This window comes from Coregonus lavaretus (assembly GCF_964263955.1).
Source record: "Coregonus lavaretus genome assembly, chromosome: 20".
In the NCBI taxonomy this organism is placed as follows: domain Eukaryota; kingdom Metazoa; phylum Chordata; class Actinopteri; order Salmoniformes; family Salmonidae; genus Coregonus; species Coregonus lavaretus.
Genome location: NC_140007.1, coordinates 23,266,121 through 23,289,376, shown reverse-complemented (window position 1 = coordinate 23,289,376; position 23,256 = coordinate 23,266,121). Strand labels below are relative to the sequence as shown.

Sequence of the window (23,256 nt, the reverse complement as noted above, 5' to 3'; positions counted from 1 at the left end):
TTGAAATTATCATTGCCATGTTCAAGGTTTACCTTTTTATTCCATTGTATTTGTTTTAATGGCCAATTCATCATGCCATTAAATTGTTGCACTTACAGTACCTCTAAACTTACAACAAAACAAAAACACAACAGTACTTTAACAGCTTTCTGCAAGGTTTGAATGGAGCACAGATTCCGATGCAAAATAAAATGAGGCCTAGCGGACACATTTGTTAAGAATAAACTAACTAGCAAGGAAAAAGCTTTTAATCTGTGGTTTAGGAGGAAAATTATACATGACATTTAAGGGAATTAAAAATGGGAAGATACAGGGTGTGGTAGTGGGCCATGGAAATGTAGGCCTACAGCCCCTCTGAAAGAGACTTACAATAGCTAATAAAAAGATAAGCTATTCAATCCCAATCCAGGATATAAGATGCATTCTTCCAGGAAAGGGTCATGTAATTTCACATTGTTCAACACTGATTTGTTGATTAAATGAATCAATCTGAACATGTTCTCTCGAAACAGTATTTTCGGTCTTATATAAAATAAATCCTGTTTAGCCTTAGTTTTTGATTGAATAGGGCGTTGTGTTTTCTCTCTGCTTTGTGAGAATAGGACTACAAATATCTATCTGCCGGTAAACAGTGGAGGGTTTCATTTGGTTAGTTGAGCAGAACATAGTGACGATGTCTTACCAGTGCTTCTCTGGGGGGAACGTCATCTCTGGATGGAGCACCAGGCTGAAAACATGAACAGATGCTTGGATTAGAGCTCCACCTACTGGCAATGTGGAGTGTGCGGGTTGGATTTTGTCTAATATTTCAGCAGATGATACTCAGAAGTACACTGGCACAGTGGACATTCATGTACATTTACATTACATTTTACATGTAGCCTGAATCAGCTCTCTGTATATAGTCAGCACATGCTTAAAAATCCTAGATGCCTACTGTAGATTAAATGAATTACATGCGAATTACAGCAGCCTGAACAAAATATCTATATAGTATAGTCACAAATTGTATAGAAAAGCAGGTTAAGGACTATTTATAAAAAGTTTTAGGCTTTATTTAGATCTTTAGTATATTAGACAGCTAATAACAAATAGGCTAAGCCTAGCCTTATTTAGAATACTATTTGAAGACACTAAATATCTTAGTACAAAATCTAGGCCTAATTTATCAAAAGGGTTTCCAAAAACAACATTAGGCATAGGCCTACTATCAATAGCCTTATTAGAACCACTTTGACATAGTACAATGTCCTCTTGATACAATGGTAACATTCACAAAATGGAGAACAAAACATCCTTAACATTGTAAGGTCATTTTATCTAGTGTATAATAATACAAAAGGTAATTTGTAAGATACTTCCGTTTGGAGAGGCCCAGGCCCAGAGGCCCAGGTCTGCCTGAAGGGTATGATGGGGTAGAAAAATACATTTAAGATAAGGTCTGAATAATTAAATGTCGTAAATCAAAGGTAACTGATGTTCTTGTCTGTCTCTCTTAGTTCCGCATGTAGGCCTGACATTGTTGCTTCTGTCTTCACAGCAATGGATGACAAAGCAAATGTTAAACTAATTCCTGGGTTGCTGTAAAGTAAACAAATTATTGTGGGCCTAAAACATTTAGGCTACTCTAGTTGAATCAGTTGAAAAAAAAGCTTCTACAGACATTTTCATTCACTTTTCACATTTAGGCAATAAACCTGATAAACTCCTGTAATACAGCACCAGCTATACATTTACATTTACATTTTAGTCATTTACATTTACATTTTAGTCATTTAGCAGACGCTCTTATCCAGAGCGACTTACAGTTAGCACATACATTATTTTATCGAACCCACAACCCTGGCGTTGCAAACGCCATGCTCTACCAACTGAGCTACATCCCCTGCCGGCCATTCCCTCCCCTACCCTGGACGACGCTGGGCCAATTGTGCGCCGCCCCATGGGTCTCCCGGTTGCGGCCGGCTACGACAGAGCCTGGATTCGAACCAGGATCTCTAGTGGCACAGCTAGCACTGCGATGCAGTGCCTTAGACCACTGCGCCACTCGGGAGGTAAGTCATTTAGCAGACGCTCTTATCCAGAGCGACTTACAGTTAGTGAGTGCCTACATTATGTTTTTCATACTGGCCCCCCGTGGGAATCGAACCCACAACCCTGGCGTTGCAAACACCATGCTCTATCAACTGAGATACATCCCTGCCGGCCATTCCCTCCCCTACCCTGGACGACGCTGGGCCAATTGTGCGCCGCCCCATGGGTCTCCCGGTTGCGGCCGGCTACGACAGAGCCTGGATTCGAACCAGGATCTCTAGTGGCACAGCTAGCACTGCGATGCAGTGCCTTAGACCACTGCGCCACTCGGGAGGTAAGTCATTTAGCAGACGCTCTTATCCAGAGCGACTTACAGTTAGTGAGTGCCTACATTATGTTTTTCATACTGGCCCCCCGTGGGAATCGAACCCACAACCCTGGCGTTGCAAACACCATGCTCTATCAACTGAGATACATCCCTGCCGGCCATTCCCTCCCCTACCCTGGACGACGCTGGGCCAATTATTCGCCGCCCCATGGGTCTATATTGTAGCTGTACTTTCTGAAGTATAGGCTTAGTCCCCATTTTGACATTCTGTAGGCTACTGTTACATGACAAGACCACGGCTCGGACCCAGGTCCACTCCAGGATGGAAACAATACAGTGTATTCGTAAAGTATTCAGACCCCTTGACTTTTTCCACTTTGTTACGTTACAACCTTATTCTGAAAATGATTAGATTTTTTTTTTCTACATCAATCTACACACAATACCTCATAATAACAAAGCAAAAACAGGTTTATACATTTTAGCAAATTCATTAAAAATAGAAAACGAAATATTACATTTGCATAAGTATTCAGACCCTTTACTCAGTACTTTGTTGAAGCACCTTTGGCAGCGATGTGTAATATCAGTGAATCACAAAATATGTTCACTGCATAGGCTACAGCCAGCTAACAACAGAAATGAATGCTGGGCAGTCAGGGAGCACCAGTTTTGGGTATATATATATTTTTTTTTTTAAAGGACTCGTTTTCTGGCCCCTTGAATCATGTCCATATCTGAACCCTCCCTCCCCTCCGTTGTAAAGCCTGTACTGGCTAAAATGTGAGCCACCTAGCCTACATGACACCTAAATGCATTATGAGCTTAGTTTGCCTTGGTCTAATCCCTGCTACGCCGCTACACTAGTCGGTCATCCAACGCCTAGCCTCTACCAGGCTTTCGACTCACCTTCGGTATGAAAGCCTGTGGAAGTACTTGTCAGAAAGAGGCTAAAAGAAGGTGGAGTATCCAAGCCGTTTAACCCGCCCAACAATTGGAATAGGCACATTCAAACAGAGGCGGAGATTAGAAACTGAAAGCCAATCATTTTCACTGGTGTCCACATGGGGTAGTATCATTTCAACCAAATTATACACAAAATAACACAACTATTTCTTAAATATATATACAAACATTTAGAGTACGCTAGCAATGCTAGCACCGTAAATTAGATTACTCTGGATAATTTGTGCTTCCTACATTTCCAATATGAACTTCCCCAGGATCTCTAGAACAACATGAGCGAGGCCTGAAGGTCGAGGCTATCCAACGCCAAATGAGCACAATAAATAATTTTCACACTCATCATCTCAGATGGTTCCGAAATGGTTTCTGTAGTTAGAAACAGATCTTTCTAACGATATTTCTAAGCATTCCTGCAACATTGGGCAATTTTGTTTAAATATAATTTGATATCTGAGAAATTAGCAAAAAAATTGCCTATTTCAAAAAGTTAATAACCATTTTGCATTGTAATTTCAAAAAATGTCATAAAATACACAATATACAGTGGGGAGAACAAGAATTAGATAACCTGCAAAATCGGCAGTGTTTCCGACTTACAAAGCATGTAGAGGTCTGTAATTTGTATCATAGGTACACTTCAACTGTGAGAGACGGAATCTAAAACAAAAATCCAGAAAATCACATTGTATGATTTTTAAGTAATTAATTTGCATTTTATTGCATGACATAAGTATTTGATACATCAGAAAAGCAGTACTTAATATTTGGTACAGAAACCTTTGTTCGCAATTACAGAGATCATACATTTCCTGTAGGTCTTGACCAGGTTTGCACACACTGCAGCAGGAATTTTGGCCCACTCCTCCATACAGACCTTCTCCAGATCCTTCAGGTTTCGGGGCTGTCGCTGGGCAATACGGACTTTCAGCTCCCTCCAAAGATTTTCTATTGGGTTCAGGTCTGGAGACTGGCTAGGCCACTCCAGGACCTTGAGATGCTTCTTACGGAGCCACTCCTTAGTTGCCCTGGCTGTGTGTTTCGGGTCGTTGTCATGCTGGAAGACCCAGCCACGACCCATCTTCAATGCTCTTACTGAGGGAAGGAGGTTGTTGGCCAAGATCTCGCGATACATGGCCCCATCCATCCTCCCCTCAATACGGTGCAGTCGTCCTGTCCCCTTTGCAGAAAAGCATCCCCAAAGAATGATGTTTCCACCTCCATGCTTCACGGTTGGGATGGTGTTCTTGGGGTTGTACTCATCCTTCTTCTTCCTCCAAACACGGTGAGTGGAGTTTAGACCAAAAAGCTCTATTTTTGTCTCATCAGACCACATGACCTTCTCCCATTCCTCCTCTGGATCCTCCAGATGGTCATTGGCAAACTTCAGACGGGCCTGGACATGCGCTGGCTTGAGCAGGGGGACCTTGCGTGCGCTGCAGGATTTTAATCCATGACGGCGTAGTGTGTTACTAATGGTTTTCTTTGAGACTGTGGTCCCAGCTCTCTTCAGGTCATTGACCAGGTCCTGCCGTGTAGTTCTGGGCTGATCCCTCACCTTCCTCATGATCATTGATGCCCCATGAGGTGAGATCTTGCATGGAGCCCCAGACCGAGGGTGATTGACCGTCATCTTGAACTTCTTCCATTTTCTAATAATTGCGCCAACAGTTGTTGCCTTCTCACCAAGCTGCTTGCCTATTGTCCTGTAGCCCATCCCAGCCTTGTGCAGGTCTACAATTTTATCCCTGATGTCCTTACACAGCTCTCTGGTCTTGGCCATTGTGGAGAGGTTGGAGTCTGTTTGATTGAGTGTGTGGACAGGTGTCTTTTATACAGGTAACGAGTTCAAACAGGTGCAGTTAATACAGGTAATGAGCGGAGAACAGGAGGGCTTCTTAAAGAAAAACTAACAGGTCTGTGAGAGCTGGAATTCTTACTGGTTGGTAGGTGATCAAATATTTATGTCATGCAATAAAATGCAAATTAATTACTTAAAAATCATACAATGTGATATTCTGGATTTTTGTTTTAGATTCCGTCTCTCACAGTTGAAGTGTACCTATGATAAAAAATTACAGACCTCTACATGCTTTGTAAGTAGGAAAACCTGCAAAATCTGCAGTGTATCAAATACTTGTTCTCCCCACTGTATAGGTATAAAATCGAGCACACAGCCATGCAATCTCCATAAACAAACACTGGCAGTAGACTGGCCTTACTGAAGAACTCAGTGACTTTCAAAGTGGCACCGTCATAGGATGCCACCTTTCCAACAAGTCAGTTGGTCAAATTTCTGCCCTGCTAGAGTTGCCCCGGTCAACTGTAAGTGCTGTTATTGTGAAGTGGAAACGTCTAGGAGCAACAACGGCTCAGCCGCGAAGTAGGACTGCCGAGTTCTGAAGCGCGTAGTGTGTAAAAAACGTCTGTCCTCGATTGCAACACTCACTACCGAGTTCCAAACTGCCTCTGGAAGCAACGTCAGCACAATAACTTTTCGTCGGGAGCTTCATGAAATGGGTTTCCATGGCCGAGCAGCCGCACACAAGCCTAAGATCACCATGCGCAATGCCAAGCATCGGCTGCAGTGGTGTAACGCACGCCGCCATTGGACTCTGGAGCAGTGGAAATGCGTTCTCTGGAGTAATTAATCACACTTCACCATCTGGCAGTCCAACTGACAAATCTGGGTTTGGCGGATGGCAGGAGAACGCTACCTGCCAGAATTCATAGTGCCAACTGTAAAGTTTGTTGGAGGAGGAATAATGGTCTGGGGCTAGTTCCAGTGAAGGGAAATCTTAACGCTACAGCATACAATGACATTCTAGACAACAGTTTGGGGAAGGCCCTTTCCTGTTTCAGCATGACAATTCCCCCGTGTACAAACCGAGGTCCATACAGAAATGGTTTGTCGAGATCGGTGTGGAAGAACTTGACTAGCCTGCACAGAGCCCTGACCTCAACTCCATCAAACACCTTTGGGATGAATTGGAACGCCGACTGCGAGCCAGGCCTAATCGCCCAACATCAGTGCCCGACCTCACTAATGCCAAATGGGAAAGCTGTTCTGACTTCCTGGCTGTGTTATCGATGGTTTCTAATGGGTTTAATGTTAAAAGTCACTTATCACACTATAAAGAGATGTTTTCTAATAATGGTATTGAAAACAATAAGACTGCCATGCAATGGTTTATAATTGTGTTTTTTAGTGTTATCAATGGAAACATTTCAGTCACTAGTCCATTTCTCCATCAAAGATTTGGGCTTGTAGGAAATTTCTTCACATGAGTATTGTACCATAAGAATAGCCCTCTCATAGAGCTGGCATTTATTAGACTAAGGAGAGTTGGGTTGAAGCATTTGAGGTTGATAAGAGAAGGTCAAACTGATAAACAGTCATCACTAGCACAGTACCCTGCCCTGAACCTTAGAGACCGCTAACCTACGTACATAGAGTCATTGAACATTGGTTACTTTAATCATATTTACACACTGTTTTACCCACCACTATATGTATATACTGTATTCTAGTCATGGCTCATCCTATATAACTCCTGCTGTAAACACCTTTTATATTCATTTACTGTCCATACAGTCTATACACACCATTCACATACAGTACATATACAGTACCAGTCAACATTTTGAACACCTACTCAATCAAGGGTTTTTCTTTATTTGTACTATTTTCTACATTGTAGAATAATAGTGAAGAAATCAAAACTATGAAATAACACATATGGAATCATGTAGTAACCAAAAAAGTGTTCTTCAAATAGCCACCCTTTGCCTTGATGACAGCTTTGCACACTCTTGGCATTCTCTCAACCAGCTTCACCTGGAATGCTTTTCCAACAGTCTTGAAGGAGTTCCCACATATGCTGATCACTGGTTGGCTGATTTTCCTTCACTCTGCCGTCCGACTCATCCCAAACCATCTGAATTGGGTTGAGGTCGGGGGATTGTGGAGGCCAGGTCATCTGATGCAGCACTCCATCACTCTCCTTCTTGGCAAAACAGCCCTTACACACTGGAGGTGTGTTGGGTCATTGTCCTGTTGAAAAGCAAATGAGTCCCACTAAGCCCAAACCAGATGGGATGGCGTATCGCTGCAGAATGCTGTGGTAGCCATGCTGGTTAAGTGTGCCTTGAATTCTAAATAAATCACAGACAGTGTCACCAACAAAGCACCCCCACACCATAACACCTCCTCCTCCATGCTTTACGGTGGGAACTACACATGCAGAGATCATCCGTTCACCCACACTGCGTCTCACAAAGACACAGCCGTTGGAACGAAAAATCTCCAATTTGGACTCCAGACCAAAGGACAAATTTCCACCGGTCTAATGTCCATTGCTCGCGTTTCTTGGCCCAAGCAGGTCTCTTCTTTTTATTGGTGTCCTTTAGTAGTGGTTTCTTTGCAGCAATTTGACCATGAAGGCCTGATTCACACAATCCCCTCTGAACAGTTGATGTTGAGATGTGTCTGTGACTTGAACTCTGTGAAGCATTTATTTGGGCTGCAATTTCTGAGACTGGTAACTCTAATGACCTTATCCTCTGCAGCAGAGGTAACTCTGGGTCTTCCATTCCTGTGGCGGTCCTCATGAGAGCCAGTTTCATCATAGCGCTTGATGGTTGATGCGACCGCACTTGAAGAAACTTTCAAAGTCCTTGAAATTCTCCGTATTGACTGACCTTCATGTCTTAAAGTAATGATGGACTGTCGTTTCTCTTTGCTTATTTGAGCTGTTCTTGCCATAATATGGGCTTGGTCTTTTACCAAATAGGGCTATCTTCTGTATACCCCCCCTACCTTGTCACAACACAACTGATTGGCTCAAACGCATTAAGAAGGAAAGAAATTCCACAAATTAACTTTTAACAAGGCACACCTGTTAATTGAAATGCATGCCAGGTGACTACCTCGTGAAGCTGGTTGAGAGAATGCCAAGAGTGTGCAAAGCTGTCATCAAGGCAAAGGGTGGCTAAAATATATTTTGATTTGTTTAACACTTTTTTGGGTTACTACATGATTCCATATGTGTTATTTCATAGTTTTGATGTCTTCACTATTATTCTACAATGTAAAACATTTTTAAAATAAAGAAAAACCCTTGAATGAGTAGGCGTGTCCAAACTTCTGACTGTGGCTTAGTATGAAATATAGCCGTAATGCTGAGGCAGCATTGGCACTCACTATGCTCTTAAGCTCTTGATGGTTGCTAGGCAGCGGCCGTTACTACTATCCTCCTGACAGTTCTAAACTTTGCGGGGCATGTCACTTCACCCATCTCGCACTGTTTTCTTAACCACAACTGGATGGATCCATAAATAATTACTATTGGAATAAATATCACTGAATGAAGTAGGCTAATGCAATTGAAGGTATTGAGACAAGCGTGGGGTCTTAATAAATCAATCAATGTCAGATTTTTCTTTTCATTTTATCTCCATTTGGATATTATTTAGGCTATAATTAGGCTGTGGAAATGTTAGCTAAGTTGAGGTGAGTGTTGCTCATGCTCATCTTGTCTAGTTGACTGATTTATTAGAAAATGTTGCCAGCATGTTATGTAGTTTAACAAGTGGATTATTTTGCTCTTCACTCACAGTCGCTTAGTAGCCTAGGCCTACTCCAGACCAAAAGCCTGTGACTTGTCTTAATCAATGTGGTTTTGTTTAACTGAATCTTAGTCTGTATATTTGGTTAATTGATCTCTAACTGGGCAAGTGGAAGTGCGATGGTAGCTCATCTATTCGTTTGCTCATCTATCACTGATCAGAAACATTTAGCGTGCTATAATGTAGCCTAAATCAAGTGTAGGCCTATCATTTTGCTCGATCGCGTATAGGCAACTCCAAAAGCCTACGGAGGTTGTGAAATATCAACACGAGACTCAAATGCGTTTGAAAATCGGTATCATGAAGAAGATACTCTCAATGTAAGACCCTACACCACAAAGCAGAGTGAGGGTAGGAAAGAGATGAAACGTGGATCAAAAAAGCATAGGCTTGCCTTGGGTTCTGTTTCCAAATATCCCTTTTTTATATGACAACGGTTCCACACGTTGTCGTGTGGGGAAAATATGATACGTATTTTATTGTTATATTTCATTATATTCTTAGCCTACTATAAAATATCCTGTGTGTTGACTGATAAGGGTAGCCTAAGTGTGTCTTGTCTGTTTAATGAACAAAATAACTATTGATTTCATGTGGATATGCCATTCTACTCTTTTGAAAATACATTTTCTTAGGACCTGCCTAAAATGAATTAATAATGGATTTCTTAGTGATGGTATATATTCAATGGATTTATTAAAATAGAAATCCACCCACATGGGCCCACATCTACTCACACACTTGCCAGCATGTGCATGGAGATATAAAATGCTTATCCTGGCAAGAATGTGGTAAAAATGGGACTGTATGAATTGGGCTCTAAAAAAACATTGACCGATGTTTTTTGTTTTTTTACATGAACATACGGTAAAGTCTGTCTGTAAAGGGAATACCTGTATCTTTTTTTATTTGAAATATTATTTCTCGCTGATATGAAAGATAAGGGGCACGTCAGCATATGTTTAGAAAACCTGTTTGAAAGCTAAGACTATTTTATTTTCTAAACGTTAAAACACAACGTCGGAATTGTAGTTCGCATGGGGCCAAATGTGGGCAAATGTAACCGCTGAAAACCCTACATATGGAGAAGGGTTTTCAAGCGCTATTACTTCGCTAGCTAGAGCATTGACATTTGCGATTCTCATTGAACTATTACCTAACTAGACACCATGACAGCTACATGACTTTCACATGTATAAAAAGCATGGGTAGTTTCGTGGCCTTCACCTGTCAACACAGAGACGTTGAAACTTTTTCGTGTTAGCTAGCTAGTCCAAGCTAACAACTAGCTGTCTAGGTTATCATAGCTAATTCATAGGTTCAAGCAAGTGCAAATGTAATTCATAGGTTCAAGCAAGTGCAATGTGCAACTACAAACCATTATACAAGGTATGAAAGTATAAATAGAGACCTGTGTTTGCGGATCAGGTTGTTCAGAAGATGCCATCTTTCCCAGCCTACTCCTCGTCTAATCGATTCATTCGTGAACGATTGCTTAGGCTTGAATAAGGACGACTAGACTAAAGCTCGGACATTATGATGTTTTTTTTCTTCATTTCGTTCTTTCTATTATGTTGAGAAAATATAGTATATATATTTTTCTGATTAGATCGTATATATATTATATATATTTATATATATCAGTGGAGGCTGCTGAGGGGAGGACGGTTCATAATAATGGCTGGAACGGAGTAAATGGAATGTCATCGAACTATGTGTTTGATACTATTCTACTCCGCTCCAGCCATTACCACGACCCCGTCCTCTCCAATTAAGGTGCCACCAACCTCCTGTGATATATATTTTTTTTCCTTGTATACATTTTTTTCTCTCACTTTGTTCAAAATCAGGTCCGTTTGACTTTAAATAGCAAAACACTACACTTCCCATGAGGGCTTAGCTCCAAGCTCAGGACTTCCGTTTTCGCGGTTGAATCTGTAAGGAACGTCTGTTAGATTTCTTAACTTTCGGCATAACAAAATAGTGATGTCTGAACTAAAACCTTGTAAGGTGTGTAATTTTACGCGACAACAATCATACGGCTTGGTTGTACCTTCTCTGGACCAACTAAAGATAAAAGGTACGCTAATGAATGTTGTAAACAGCTGTCTAGTCAACTACAACTAGCTAGCTAGCTAACGTTAGATAACTAACGTTACTGTAGCTAACTTTGCGTGCGTGTGTTTGTACAGTTTTGGTAGCTAGATAGTATTCCTGATGAGCTGTGAGCATGCATTCCACCTTAATGAAGACAAGTAACTGTACCTACGCGTCATATAAATAAAACCCAAATGCAGAATAAACTTTGCTAGCCTAGCGCCAGGTAGATATATCTTGTAACTAGCAGCATAAATTGACACTGTATTAGCTGTTTAATCAGATAATGTTTACAATATCTATAATTCGTTCATTGGGAAATCAACTGGCAGTCAACTCTGATCTCTAATCTTTGTGAATCATCACTACATTCTGCATACTGTATGCGCAACATTTTGCTCTGTGTGTTCTACATATTCGACTTGTACAAACTTGATTGAATTAGATATGGCACCTCAGCAGACCGAGGTAAAATTAGTTGTATATTGGATATTCGCTGTATATTCTGTTTTCTCTCATCAATGGCTATTGAACCAAGCATGCCATGACTATGAAAATGGTATATTCTGAATCAAGGGTGGATGGAGAACAATCCACACTTTTTTCTCGTTCCTTTTTTAAAATTAAAATTTTTCAGATTTCAATCTTCAATAGCTCTTACACAAAGCGTGCCACGACTATGAAAATGATACATTCTGAATCAGGGGAGGATGGAGACACAAGATATTAGGGTGAAATAATCTGTCGCAGATAAGAATGACACTTGATTCGAAGGGGCTTTGTTAAAGATGCACTATGCAGAATTGCGCCGCCATTTCCTGGCTGCTAAAATTATAATAGTTAGCCTAATTTCAGTTTGTGACAAAACAAGCAGTCTTTGTGTAGAGAACCATTGTACCATCTTTTTTTTACATAATAAAAACATTGGATTGTTTTCCATCCACCACTGATTCAGAATATACCATCTTCATAGCCATGGCTCCTGAGTGGCGCAGTGGCCTAAGGCACTGCATCGCAGTGCTAACTGCATCGCAGTGCTAACTGTGCTACTAGAGATCCTGGTTCGAATCCAGGCTCTGTCGCAGCCGGCCGCGACCGGGAGACTCATGGGCGGCGCACAATTGGCCCAGCGTCGTCCAGGGTAGGGGAGGGAATGGCCGGCAGGGATGTAGCTCAGTTGATAGAGCATGGCGTTTGCAACGCCAGGGTTGTGGGTTCGTTTCCCATGGGGGGCCAGTATAAAAAAAAAAAAATGTATTCACTAACTGTAAGTCGCTCTGGATAAGAGCGTCTGCTAAATGACTAAAATGTAAATGTAATGGCATGCTTGGTTCAATAGCTATTGACGAGAGAACCGAATATCCAATATAAAACTAATTTTACCTCGATCCTCTGCAGGACATCCCTTTCATTCCTAGAATGCTACTCACTGGGCATGGTGCTGTCTTTTAACAAAGCTCACATCCCTGGCCTGGACACAATAACTAGAGTACTACTAAACTTGTATAATCGTGTGTTTTGTGGAAATACATACCGTGCCTTCAGAAAGTATTCACACTCCTTGACTTGTTCCACATTTTGTTGTGTTACAGATATAAAACAAAAAAACGACATTGAATATCCCTTTCAGCATGGTGAAGTTATAAATTACACTTTGAATGGTGTATCAATACACCCAGTCACTACAAAGATAAAGGTATCCTTACTAACTCAGTTGCCAGAGAGGAAGGAAACCGCTCAGAGATTTCACCATGAGGCAAATGGTGACTTTAAAACATTTACAGTTTAATGGCTGTGATAGGATAACTGAGGATGGATCAACAACATTGTAGTTACTCTACAATACTAACCTAATTGACAGAGTGAAAAAGGGAAGCCTGTACAGAGTAAAAATATTCAAAAACATGCATCCTGTTTGAATACAAAGCGTTATCTTCGGGGCAAATCCAACACAACACGTCACTGAGTACCACTCTTCATATTTTCAAGCATGGTGGTGGCTGCATCATGTTATGGGTATGCTTGTCATTGACAAGGACTAGGGAGTTTTTTTAGGATAAAAATAAACGGAATAGAGCTAAGCACGGGTAAAATCCTAGAGATAAACCTGGTTCAGTCTGCTTTTCAACAGACACTGGGAGATGAATTCACCTTTCAGCAGGACAATAACCTAAAACACAAGGCCAAATATACACTTTACTTACTTAAAGATGACATTGAATGTTCCTGAGTGGCCTTGTTACAGTTTTGGCTTAAATCAACTTGAAAATCTATGGCAAGACTTGAAAATGGCTGTCAAGCAATGATCAACAACCAATTTGACAGAGCTTCAAGAATGTAAAACATTTGCATATTATTCATAAAAACAATCTAGGTGTGCAAAGCTTTTAGAGACGTACCTAGAAAGACTCACAGCTGTAATCGCTGCCAAAGGTGATTCTAACAAGTATTGACTCATGGCTGTGAATACTTACAGTACCAGTCAAAAGTTTGGAAATACCTACTGATTCAAGGGTTTTTCTTTATTTTTACTATTTTCTGCACTGTATAATAGTAGTGAAGACATCAAAACTATGAAATAACACATATGGAATCATGTAGTAACCAAGAAAGTGTTAAACAATATATTTTATATTTGAGATTCTTCAAATAGCCACCCCTTTGACTTGATGACAGCTTTGCACACTCTTGGCATTCTCTCAACCAGCTTCACCTGGAATGCTTTTCCAACAGTCTTGAAGGAGTTCCCACATATGCTGATCACTTGTTGGCTGCTTTTCCTTCACTCTGCCGTCCAACTCATCCCAAACCATTGGGTTGAGGTCGGGGGATTGTGGAGGCCAGGTCATCTGATGCAGCACTCCATCACTCTCCTTCTTGGTAAAATAGCCCTAACACAGCCTGGAGGTGTGTTGTTGAAAAACAAATGATAGTCCCACTAAGCTAAGCCCAAACCAGAAGGGATGGCATATCGCTGCAGAATGCTGTGGTAGCCATGTGGTAGCCATCCTGGTTAAGTGTGCCTTGAATTCTAAATTCATCACAGACAGTGTCACCAGCAAAGCACCCCCACACCATAACACCTCTTCCTTCATGCTTTACGATGTGAACCACACATGCGGAGATCATCTGTTCACCCACACCGCGTCTCACAAAGACATGGCGGTTGGAACCAAAAATCTCAAATTTGGACTCCAGACCAAAGGACTAATTTCCACCGTTCTAATGTCCATTGCTCGTGTTTCTTGGCCCAAGCAGGTCTCTTCTTCTTTTTGGTGTCCTTTAGTAATGGTTTCTTTGCAGCAATACAACCATGAAGGCCTGATTCACACAGTCCCCTCTGAACAGTTGATGTTGAGATGTGTCTGTAACTTGAACTCTGTGAAGCATTTATTTGGGGGACAATTTCTGAGGCTGGTAACTCTAATGAACTCATCCTCTGCAGCAGCGGTAACTCGGCAAGACGGAGCTGCTCTTCCTCCCGGGGAAGGACTGCCCGCTCCATGATCTTGCCATCACGGTTGACAACTCCGTTGTGTCCTCCTCCCAGAGTGCAAAAAACATTGGCGTGACCCTGGACAACACCCTGTCATTCTCCGCTAACATCAAAGCGGTGACCCGATCCTGTAGGTTCATGCTCTACAACATTCGCAGAGTACGACCCTACCTTGCACAGGTCCTAATCCAGGCACTTGCCATCTCCCGTCTGGATTACTGCAACTCGCTGTTGGCTGGGCTCCCTGCCTGTGCCATTAAACCCCTACAACTCATCCAGAATGCTGCAGCCCGTCTGGTGTTCAACCTTCCCAAGTTCTCTCACGTCACCCCGCTCCTTCGCACACTCCACTGGCTTCCAGTTGAAGCTCGCATCTGCTACAAGACCATGGTGCTTGCCTACGGCGCTGTGAGGGGAACGGCACCTCCTTACCTCTGGCCTGCTGGTCCCCCTACCTCTGCGGAAGCACAGTTCCCGCTCAGCCCAGTCAAAACTGTTCGCTGCTCTGGCACCCCAATGGTGAAACAAGCTCCCTCACGACGCCAGGACAGCGGAGTCACTGACCATCTTCCGGAGACACTTGAAACCCTACCTCTTTAAGGAATACCTGGGATAGTATAAAAGTAATCATTCTACCCCACCCCCACAATTTAAAAAAATAATAAATAATAAACATAAATAACGATAAAGAATTTACAAAATTAAAAAACAATAAAAAAAACATATATATATATATATATATATATATATATATATATATATATATATATATATATATATATATATATATATATATATATATATATATATATATATATATATATATATATATATATATATATATATATATATATATATATATATATATATATATATATATATATATACACACACACACACACACACACACACACACACACACACACACACACAGTGGGGGGAAAAAAAGTTTAGTCAGCCACCAATTGTGCAAGTTATCCCACTTAAAAAGATGAGAGGCCTGTAATTTTCATCATAGGTACACGTCAACTATGACAGACAAAATGAGAAAAAAAAATCCAGAAAATCACATTGTAGGATTTGTAATGAATTTATTTGCAAATTATGGTGGAAAATAAGTATTTGGTCAATAACAAAAGTTTCTCAATACTTTGTTATATACCCTTTGTTGGCAATGACACAGGTCAAACGTTTTCTGTAAGTCTTCACAAGGTTTTCACACACTGTTGCTGGTATTTTGGCCCATTCCTCCATGCAGATCTCCTCTAGAGCAGTGATGTTTTGGGGCTGTCGCTGGGCAACACAGACTTTCAACTCCCTCCAAAGATTTTCTATGGGGTTGAGATCTGGAGACTGGCTAGGCCACTCCAGGACCTTGAAATGCTTCTTACGAAGCCACTCCTTCGTTGCCCGGGCGGTGTGTTTGGGATCATTGTCATGCTGAAAGACCCAGCCACGTTTCATCTTCAATGCCCTTGCTGATGGAAGGAGGTTTTCAGTCAAAATCTCACGATACATGGCCCCATTCTTTCCTTTACACGGATCAGTCGTCCTGGTCCCTTTGCAGAAAAACAGCCCCAAAGCATGATGTTTCCACCCCCATGCTTCACAGTAGGTATGGTGTTCTTTGGATGCAACTCAGCATTCTTTGTCCTCCAAACACGACGAGTTGAGTTTTTAACAAAAAGTTATATTTTGGTTTCATCTGACCATATGACATTCTCCCAATCCTCTTCTGGATCATCCAAATGCACTCTAGCAAACTTCAGACGGGCCTGGACATGTACTGGCTTAAGCAGGGGGACACGTCTGGCACTGCAGGATTTGAGTCCCTGGCGGCGTAGTGTGTTACTGATGGTAGGCTTAGTTATTTTGGTCCCAGCTCTCTGCAGGTCATTCACTAGGTCCCCCCGTGTGGTTCTGGGATTTTTGCTCACCGTTCTTGTGATCATTTTGACCCCACGGGGTGAGATCTTGCATGGAGCCCCAGATCGAGGGAGATTATCAGTGGTCTTGTATGTCTTCCATTTCCTAATAATTGCTCCCACAGTTGATTTCTTCAAACCAAGCTGCTTACCTATTGCAGATTCAGTCTTCCCAGCCTGGTGTAGGTCTACAATTTTGTTTCTGGTGTCCTTTTGACAGCTCTTTGGTCTTGGCCATAGTGGAGTTTGGAGTGTGACTGTTTGAGGTTGTGGACAGGTGTCTTTTTTATACTGATAACAAGTTCAAACAGGTGCCATTAATACAGGTAACGAGTGGAGGACAGAGGAGCCTCTTAAAGAAGAAGTTACAGGTCTGTGAGAGCCAGAAATCTTGCTTGTTTGTAGGTGACCAAATACTTATTTTCCACCATAATTTGCAAATAAATTCATTAAAAATCCTACAATGTGATTTTCTGTCTGTCATAGTTGACGTGTACCTATGATAAAAATTACAGGCCTCTCTCATCTTTTTAAGTGGGAGAACTTGCACAATTGGTGGCTGACTAAATACTTTTTTCCCCCACTGTATATATATAAACAAATTAACATTAAAAATATACTCTACAAATAAAAAATTAGAAAAATTAGAAAAATTAATTGTAAAGTGGTTGTCCCACTGGCTATCATAAGGTGAATGCACCAATTTGTAAGTCACTCTGGATAAGAGCGTCTGCTAAATGTAAATGTATCTCTGGGTCTTCCATTCCTGTGGCGGTCCTCATGAGAGCCAGTTCCGTCATAGCACTTGATGGTTTTTGTGATTGCACTTGAAATGTTCCGTATTGACTGACCTTCATGTCTTAAAGTAATGATGGACTGTCGTTTCACTTTGCTTATTTGAGCTGTTCTTGCCATAATATGGACTTGGTCTTTTACCAAATAGGGCTATCTTCTGTAAACCCCCCCCCCCCCCCCTACCTTTTCACAACACAACTGATTGGCTCAAATGCATTAAGAAGGAAATAAATTCCACAGATTAACTTTTAACAAGGCACACCTGTTAATTGAAATGCATTCCAGGTGACTACCTCATGAAGCTGGTTGAGAGAATGCCAAGAGTGTGCAATGCTGTCATCAAGGCAAAGGGTGGCTATTTGAAGAATACAGAACCAGTCTCCTGAGTGGCGCAGTGGTCTAAGGCACTGCATCGCAGTGCTAACTGTGCCACTAGAGATCCTGGTTCGAATCCAGGCTCTGTCGCAGCCGGCCGCGACCGGGAGACTCATGGGCGGCGCACAATTGGCCCAGCGTCGTCCAGGGTAGGGGAGGGAATGGCCGGCAGGGATGTAGTTCGATTCCCACGGGGGGCCAGTATAAAAAAAAAATATATGTATTCACTAACTGTAAGTCGCTCTGGATAAGAGCGTCTGCTAAATGACTAAAATGTAAATGTAAATGTATTTGAAGAAACTGAAATATAACATATCTTTTGATTTAACACTTTTTTTGGTTACTACATGATTTCATATGTGTTATTTCATAGTTTTGATATCTTCACTGTTATTCTACAATGTAAAAAATCGTAAAAATAAAGAAACCCTTGAATGAGTAGGTGTGGCCAAACTTTTGACTGGTAGTGTATGTAAATGAGATATTTCTGTATTAGATTCTTCAATACATTTGCAACAATTTCTAAAAACATGTTTTCATTTTGTCATTATGGGGTGTAGACGTTTGAGAAAAAAAATCTATTTAATCCCTTTTGAATTCAGGCTGTAACACAACAAAATGTGGAATAGGTCAAGGGGTATGAATACTTTTGAAGGCACTGTAGCTAGATAATAATGCAAGTAGTAAGTACTATACCAAACTACCAGTGATGTAGGCCAGAATAATAACTGGTGGGTAAACTCTGATCACGTGTCTGCAAAAAGTTGAAAACTGCCTGGCAAAAAGAAAATGTGTGTAAACTGTGTTTACTTGCGTTTATCTTCCGCTACACCACTACAAACAAAAGCTAGTTACACACTCAATCTAGGCCTATTACACTTCAGTGAGCATGCAGCAGTGCAGAAGGGCAACGTTCCACTCAACTGTCTCTCAGCCGCAAATGGTGCCGTGTACTGCTTCTGCATTCATCCCGGTCATCAGCAACATACCACTAGGTCAGGTTCTTCTGATCTCAATATGTTAGCAAAGGTTAGTCCCTGCAATCCATAGCCCTTTTTTAGACTATCTCCTTTAAGACAATTGACAAATATGGTGGAAATGGTATGCCTTGTGACACCCCCCCCCCCCCATGCCTATTATTACTTTTGTCATCACACTATCATATGTTTTCTGACCATTTTTATTTATTTGTGAAATGCTAGGAAGTGCTAATGACACTTATGCAGGGGGTATAATCAGGGTGTCAAGGCTAAATACTGCAACGCATGTAGGTGTCATTACATTATTACATTTATCATTTTTATAAATTGAGTGATGCATGCTATGAAGCTGTTTGTTATGGTGGCAAGTTCAGGTAAAGTGTTAGTCATTTTTGATTCCAAATGCATGTTATGTACCTGCACTTTTCTGTAATTCTACCTCCAGGAAGTGAATCTCTTGGGTTTAGCCCAAGTACCGCAGTCTCTGTGGTCTTAGAAGATGACGGGACAATAGTTGAAGATGAGGCCTATTTCTTGTGCTTACCTACAAACACAAAGTTCATGCTCTTGCATGAAAAAGAGACGTGGGCCCCACAACGAAGAAGTAAGCTTTTTTGTTCTGTCAATGCAAATTTGAATTGTCATATTCGGCTATAGTCATTGATCACACAATAGTAGGCTTAAACAGTCATTTTGCGGTTTCTAAGTTGATCTATCCGCAGTTTGAGTCAACCTCTTGGGAAAGCACATCCTCTGACATTCTATGCTTTTTTTGCTTGTTTTTTTGGGCTAACTAGCTAAAGATCCAAACTCTGTTCTTTGATTACGTGGCATTGGTCATCTGTCTTAGCTCTCCCAGGTTGCATTCCCATACTAACGCATAGTGATTTTCTTCCATGCTACTATAGTTGATGGCGGCACAGCTTGGATGACCAGGGAGTCTGTGAATTTTGAGAGCGATGTTGTGGACAGCTCAATCAGTGGGATCGAGCCCTGGTTCTACCTGGCCCAGCAACTCAAGAACGACCTGGCTAGCATCATACTGATGTCGGAGGCAGATTTACAAGTAGGATAACTTCAATAACATTCCCACCTCCTCCCATCTCCCCTCTCACATTCAAATGTATGAATATGGAATATCTTGTTAAAATTAGGTCCTATTCTGTCAGATAAAAGCAAAATATATGGCTACAGTGGGTATACATATTGTGTAGACTACTTCAATACAAAGACCCCCTTGGCATAATTTTTATGTGCTTGAGGAAAGCTGTATGTGTAATAGTGAGAATAAATATACATGTTGCTTGTTCCAGACGCTAGTGGACGTGCCTTGTTTAGAGCTGGCCTCAGCCCTGGGCTTCCTGGAGAGCAAGGTGCTGAATCTCCAGGACACTCTACAGAGAGTGTTGGACCGCAGGGAGGAAGAGCGACAGTCCAAGGAACTGCTCCAGCTCTTCCTCACAGCAGTGGAGAGAGCGGACAGTCAAGAGGCAGAGCCTAGAAATGACGGTGAGACTGCTATCAGGAAAAAAATTGGATCAATCTTGTAGGAGATCCAGCTGTGTGAAAATGAAATGTGAGTGGAAATGCCATTTGGAGTGAGCATAATGAGGGAAGGCATTTTAACTTCACCTCAAAAGTTGTGGTAGAGTTTGTGTAAAAGCCGTGTGTGGCTTTTTTGTCACTAGATGGAGCCATTGTTTAGGCAATAGACAACTAGCCCTGAAATATTGCCTCTAAACCTCTGGCTCAGCCAAGTTGTGTTGTGAGAGACATTATGTTCTACCATATTCCATGTCTCACAGGGTCGGGTGATGTGGATGTGACAGATGGGCTGGAGGTGGATTCAGCATCAGGATTCATGTCCAGGACGCTGATGGTCCTCAAGGGTAAAACAAGCCCTGAGACCAGGCTCTCCAATGAGGAGCTGCAGGTATGTCACAAAGACCAACGGCTACACTCACTGTATTTGGTATACAGGATCATATTAATAGACTAAAGTGGACCCCTCTCCTTGTCTACTTTCCTTCATCTGCATTGATATGAAAGAGCATGCATTGTGAAAACAAATTCCCTGGTAGGTATCCACAGTATTACAGTGATATGTCCTAAGTTATTCAGTTTAGTGCACAGAAAGGAGAGAAGAGGAGAGAAAAATACTTTACATTATTGAGATGCACTGGATTGCGTCCCAATTCTCCCGAAAGAGTTCACTCCTCCCCACGTATTTAAAAGCATTGGATTGGTGTAAGCAATCTGGTCTAAGGCACTGCATCTCAGTGCTTGAGGCGTCACTACAGACCCCCTGGTTCGATTCCAGGCTGTATCACAACCGGCCGTGATTGGGAGTCCCATAGGGCGGCGTACAATTGGCCCAGCGTCGTCCAGGTTTGGCCGGTGTAGGCCGTCATTGTAAATAAGAATTTGTTCTTAACTGACTTGCCTAGTTAAATAAAGGTGAAATAAAAAATTAATAAAGCATAGGCTAGAGGGAGTTTATTACACAGGTCCTTCCCTTTTTTAAAGCCATGAAGGGAAGTGAACAAACACACACTTAAAGTAGAAGGGTAGAGAATATGGACGTATTAAATTGTTTCCTTTCCACCACATGAGGGAAATGGGAAGGCTGCAAAGCTAGAAGTACAGTATATGTGAGAATTTCTATATCCTCTCCACTGGGTGGCACTATCACTCTGCACTCTTGTTTTCAGTATACACAGCATGTGAAAATGGACTGCCTAACAGTACATATTTTATCAAGCTGTTAACTCTATCACCAAACAACAAAACTACATACCATTTTTTTTTTATTACAAGTGCCTGTAAATATGCCAAGTCATCCTGACAACAATAAATAAGTTTAGAGGAGTTCTAATAAGCGCACTGTATGCCAAGGAATTGCATCTCTTATATTGAATACTAGTTATGTCCTAACTGTATCTGTTTGAAATCCAAAATCAAGGGCTTTTAACACCACTTAGTATACTCTTTGAGCTTCTTATCTCCCAAGTCAATTGTCTTTGAAAACAATGTCAATTAAATTGAACAAAATTAATGTAAGAACATTTACTTATTAAGTCTTTGCATTATATTCTTCCAATGTGGTCCATTGACATTCATCAACCATGAGCAACGAATGCAAGTCTCTGCCATGTCTATACAGCACAGAGACTAGCCTATCCCCCATCTCTGCACTTTTGTCACTGATGTCTTTCTCAGAATAGATTGCAGTTCCGATTTTAGCTGTATACAACATTAAATGAACCAAACCAAAACGTTGTCAACTGCAGATGGTGGTGAACAAAGGTGCACGGGCCATGGAGCAAGTCCTTGGCTGGGACTCTGAGAGGACATTGGCGCTGCTGCAGGCATGCAAGGAGCAATTGAGCAAGCGGCTCCAGCAGGTTCAGGCCATGCAGTCCCTCAGTAGCCACACACAACAACAGGCCAGCACGCAGCCCTCCGACAAGAGCCAAGCTACACAAGCCAAGCGCAGCAAGTAAGGAGTAGGGGGAAGTTGCCCTTACACGCTGATCTTGGGTCAGTTTAGCATTTTCCCCACTTATGGTTATGGTAAGGGAAGGGGAAGCTGATCCTAAATCTGTACCTAGGGAAACTTCACCCCGGAGCCAGCTAGTAATACCCCTCTGTCTCTGTCTCTGACCACAGAACACACACTACCTGCCTTAAGACTGAGACAATAAGTCACTTTGTATCGACATACATTGCCCTCCGTCAGTATTGGGATGGTGAAGCATTTTTTCTTGAAATTAAACAATGACTATGATGTTAAAGTGCACACTGTGAGCATTAACTTGAGGGTACTTTCATCTATATCAGGTGAGCCGTTTAGAAAATACATCACTATTTGTAAATCTAATTTATCATTATTCATGATTCATTCAGGATTATCCGTAATCATGGGAGCATCCACATTAATGTAGAAGTGTTAGAAACAACAAAAGTGACTCCAAAATGACACAATACATTATTTACCATTCATTTCTATTGGGCACAAAATAATCTAAAACACAACCAAAATAAACAGCAAATGCATCCAACTAATTTGTAGTCACAAGCTTAATGTAGTCAATGTGTGCTATGAATATGAGACCAAATACTTAACCTTTGACTACTATAATACATATAAGTGAATTTGTCCCAATACTTTTGGTCCCCTAAAATGGTATGTACAAAAAGTGCTGTACTTTCTAAACGGTTCACCTGATATGGATGAACATTACCTCAAATTAAATCTGACAGTCTGCACTTTAACCGCATAGTCATTGTTTGATTTCAAATCCAAACTTTTGGAGTATAGAGCCAAAATAAGAATAAATGCTTGACTGTCCCAATAATTACGGAGGGCACTGTATATCGCCTCCTGGTATCAATTCATTCTTAGAAACGCTGACATTATTTGCCAAATGGCTTTGGTGCCCCTTTTCTGATTAAACCACATGACGGGTATCTCTTTAGGTACATTCAATAAGTAGAATAGTTATTAGCATAGGTAGATGTTAATGACCAGAACAATTAGGGATGGACCAACTCCGAATTACAGTATATGCAGATATTCATAGCAATGACAGTGGGTTACCCTTTTGATATGTTGTCTTGGTTTTAACTGGCCTC

At 41.4% G+C, this 23,256-nt stretch overlaps 2 protein-coding genes across 2 annotated transcripts in view; one reads left to right on the top strand and one right to left on the bottom strand.

Moving 5' to 3' along the window:
* pex14 (peroxisomal biogenesis factor 14) overlaps nucleotides 1-10,442 on the bottom strand; it is a 127,769-nt gene extending 117,327 nt beyond the window's left edge. The window contains exons 1-2 of the mRNA XM_084184396.1: nucleotides 10,365-10,442; nucleotides 683-727 (exon numbers count right to left, since the gene is read on the bottom strand). Of these exons, the coding sequence (XP_084040522.1) occupies nucleotides 683-727; nucleotides 10,365-10,400 (81 nt within the window). The 5' untranslated portion in view covers nucleotides 10,401-10,442. The remainder of the gene's footprint in view (nucleotides 1-682; nucleotides 728-10,364) is intronic.
* Nucleotides 10,443-10,865: 423 nt separating this feature from the next.
* dffa (DNA fragmentation factor, alpha polypeptide) lies at nucleotides 10,866-22,865 on the top strand. Its single transcript, XM_084185314.1, has 6 exons — nucleotides 10,866-11,033; nucleotides 19,067-19,225; nucleotides 19,530-19,687; nucleotides 19,935-20,130; nucleotides 20,427-20,554; nucleotides 21,912-22,865. Exons 1-6 carry the CDS (start codon nucleotides 10,940-10,942, stop codon nucleotides 22,122-22,124), a joined length of 948 nt encoding a protein of 315 aa, XP_084041440.1. The 5' UTR covers nucleotides 10,866-10,939; the 3' UTR covers nucleotides 22,125-22,865.
* The last annotated feature ends 391 nt before the right edge of the window (nucleotides 22,866-23,256 follow it).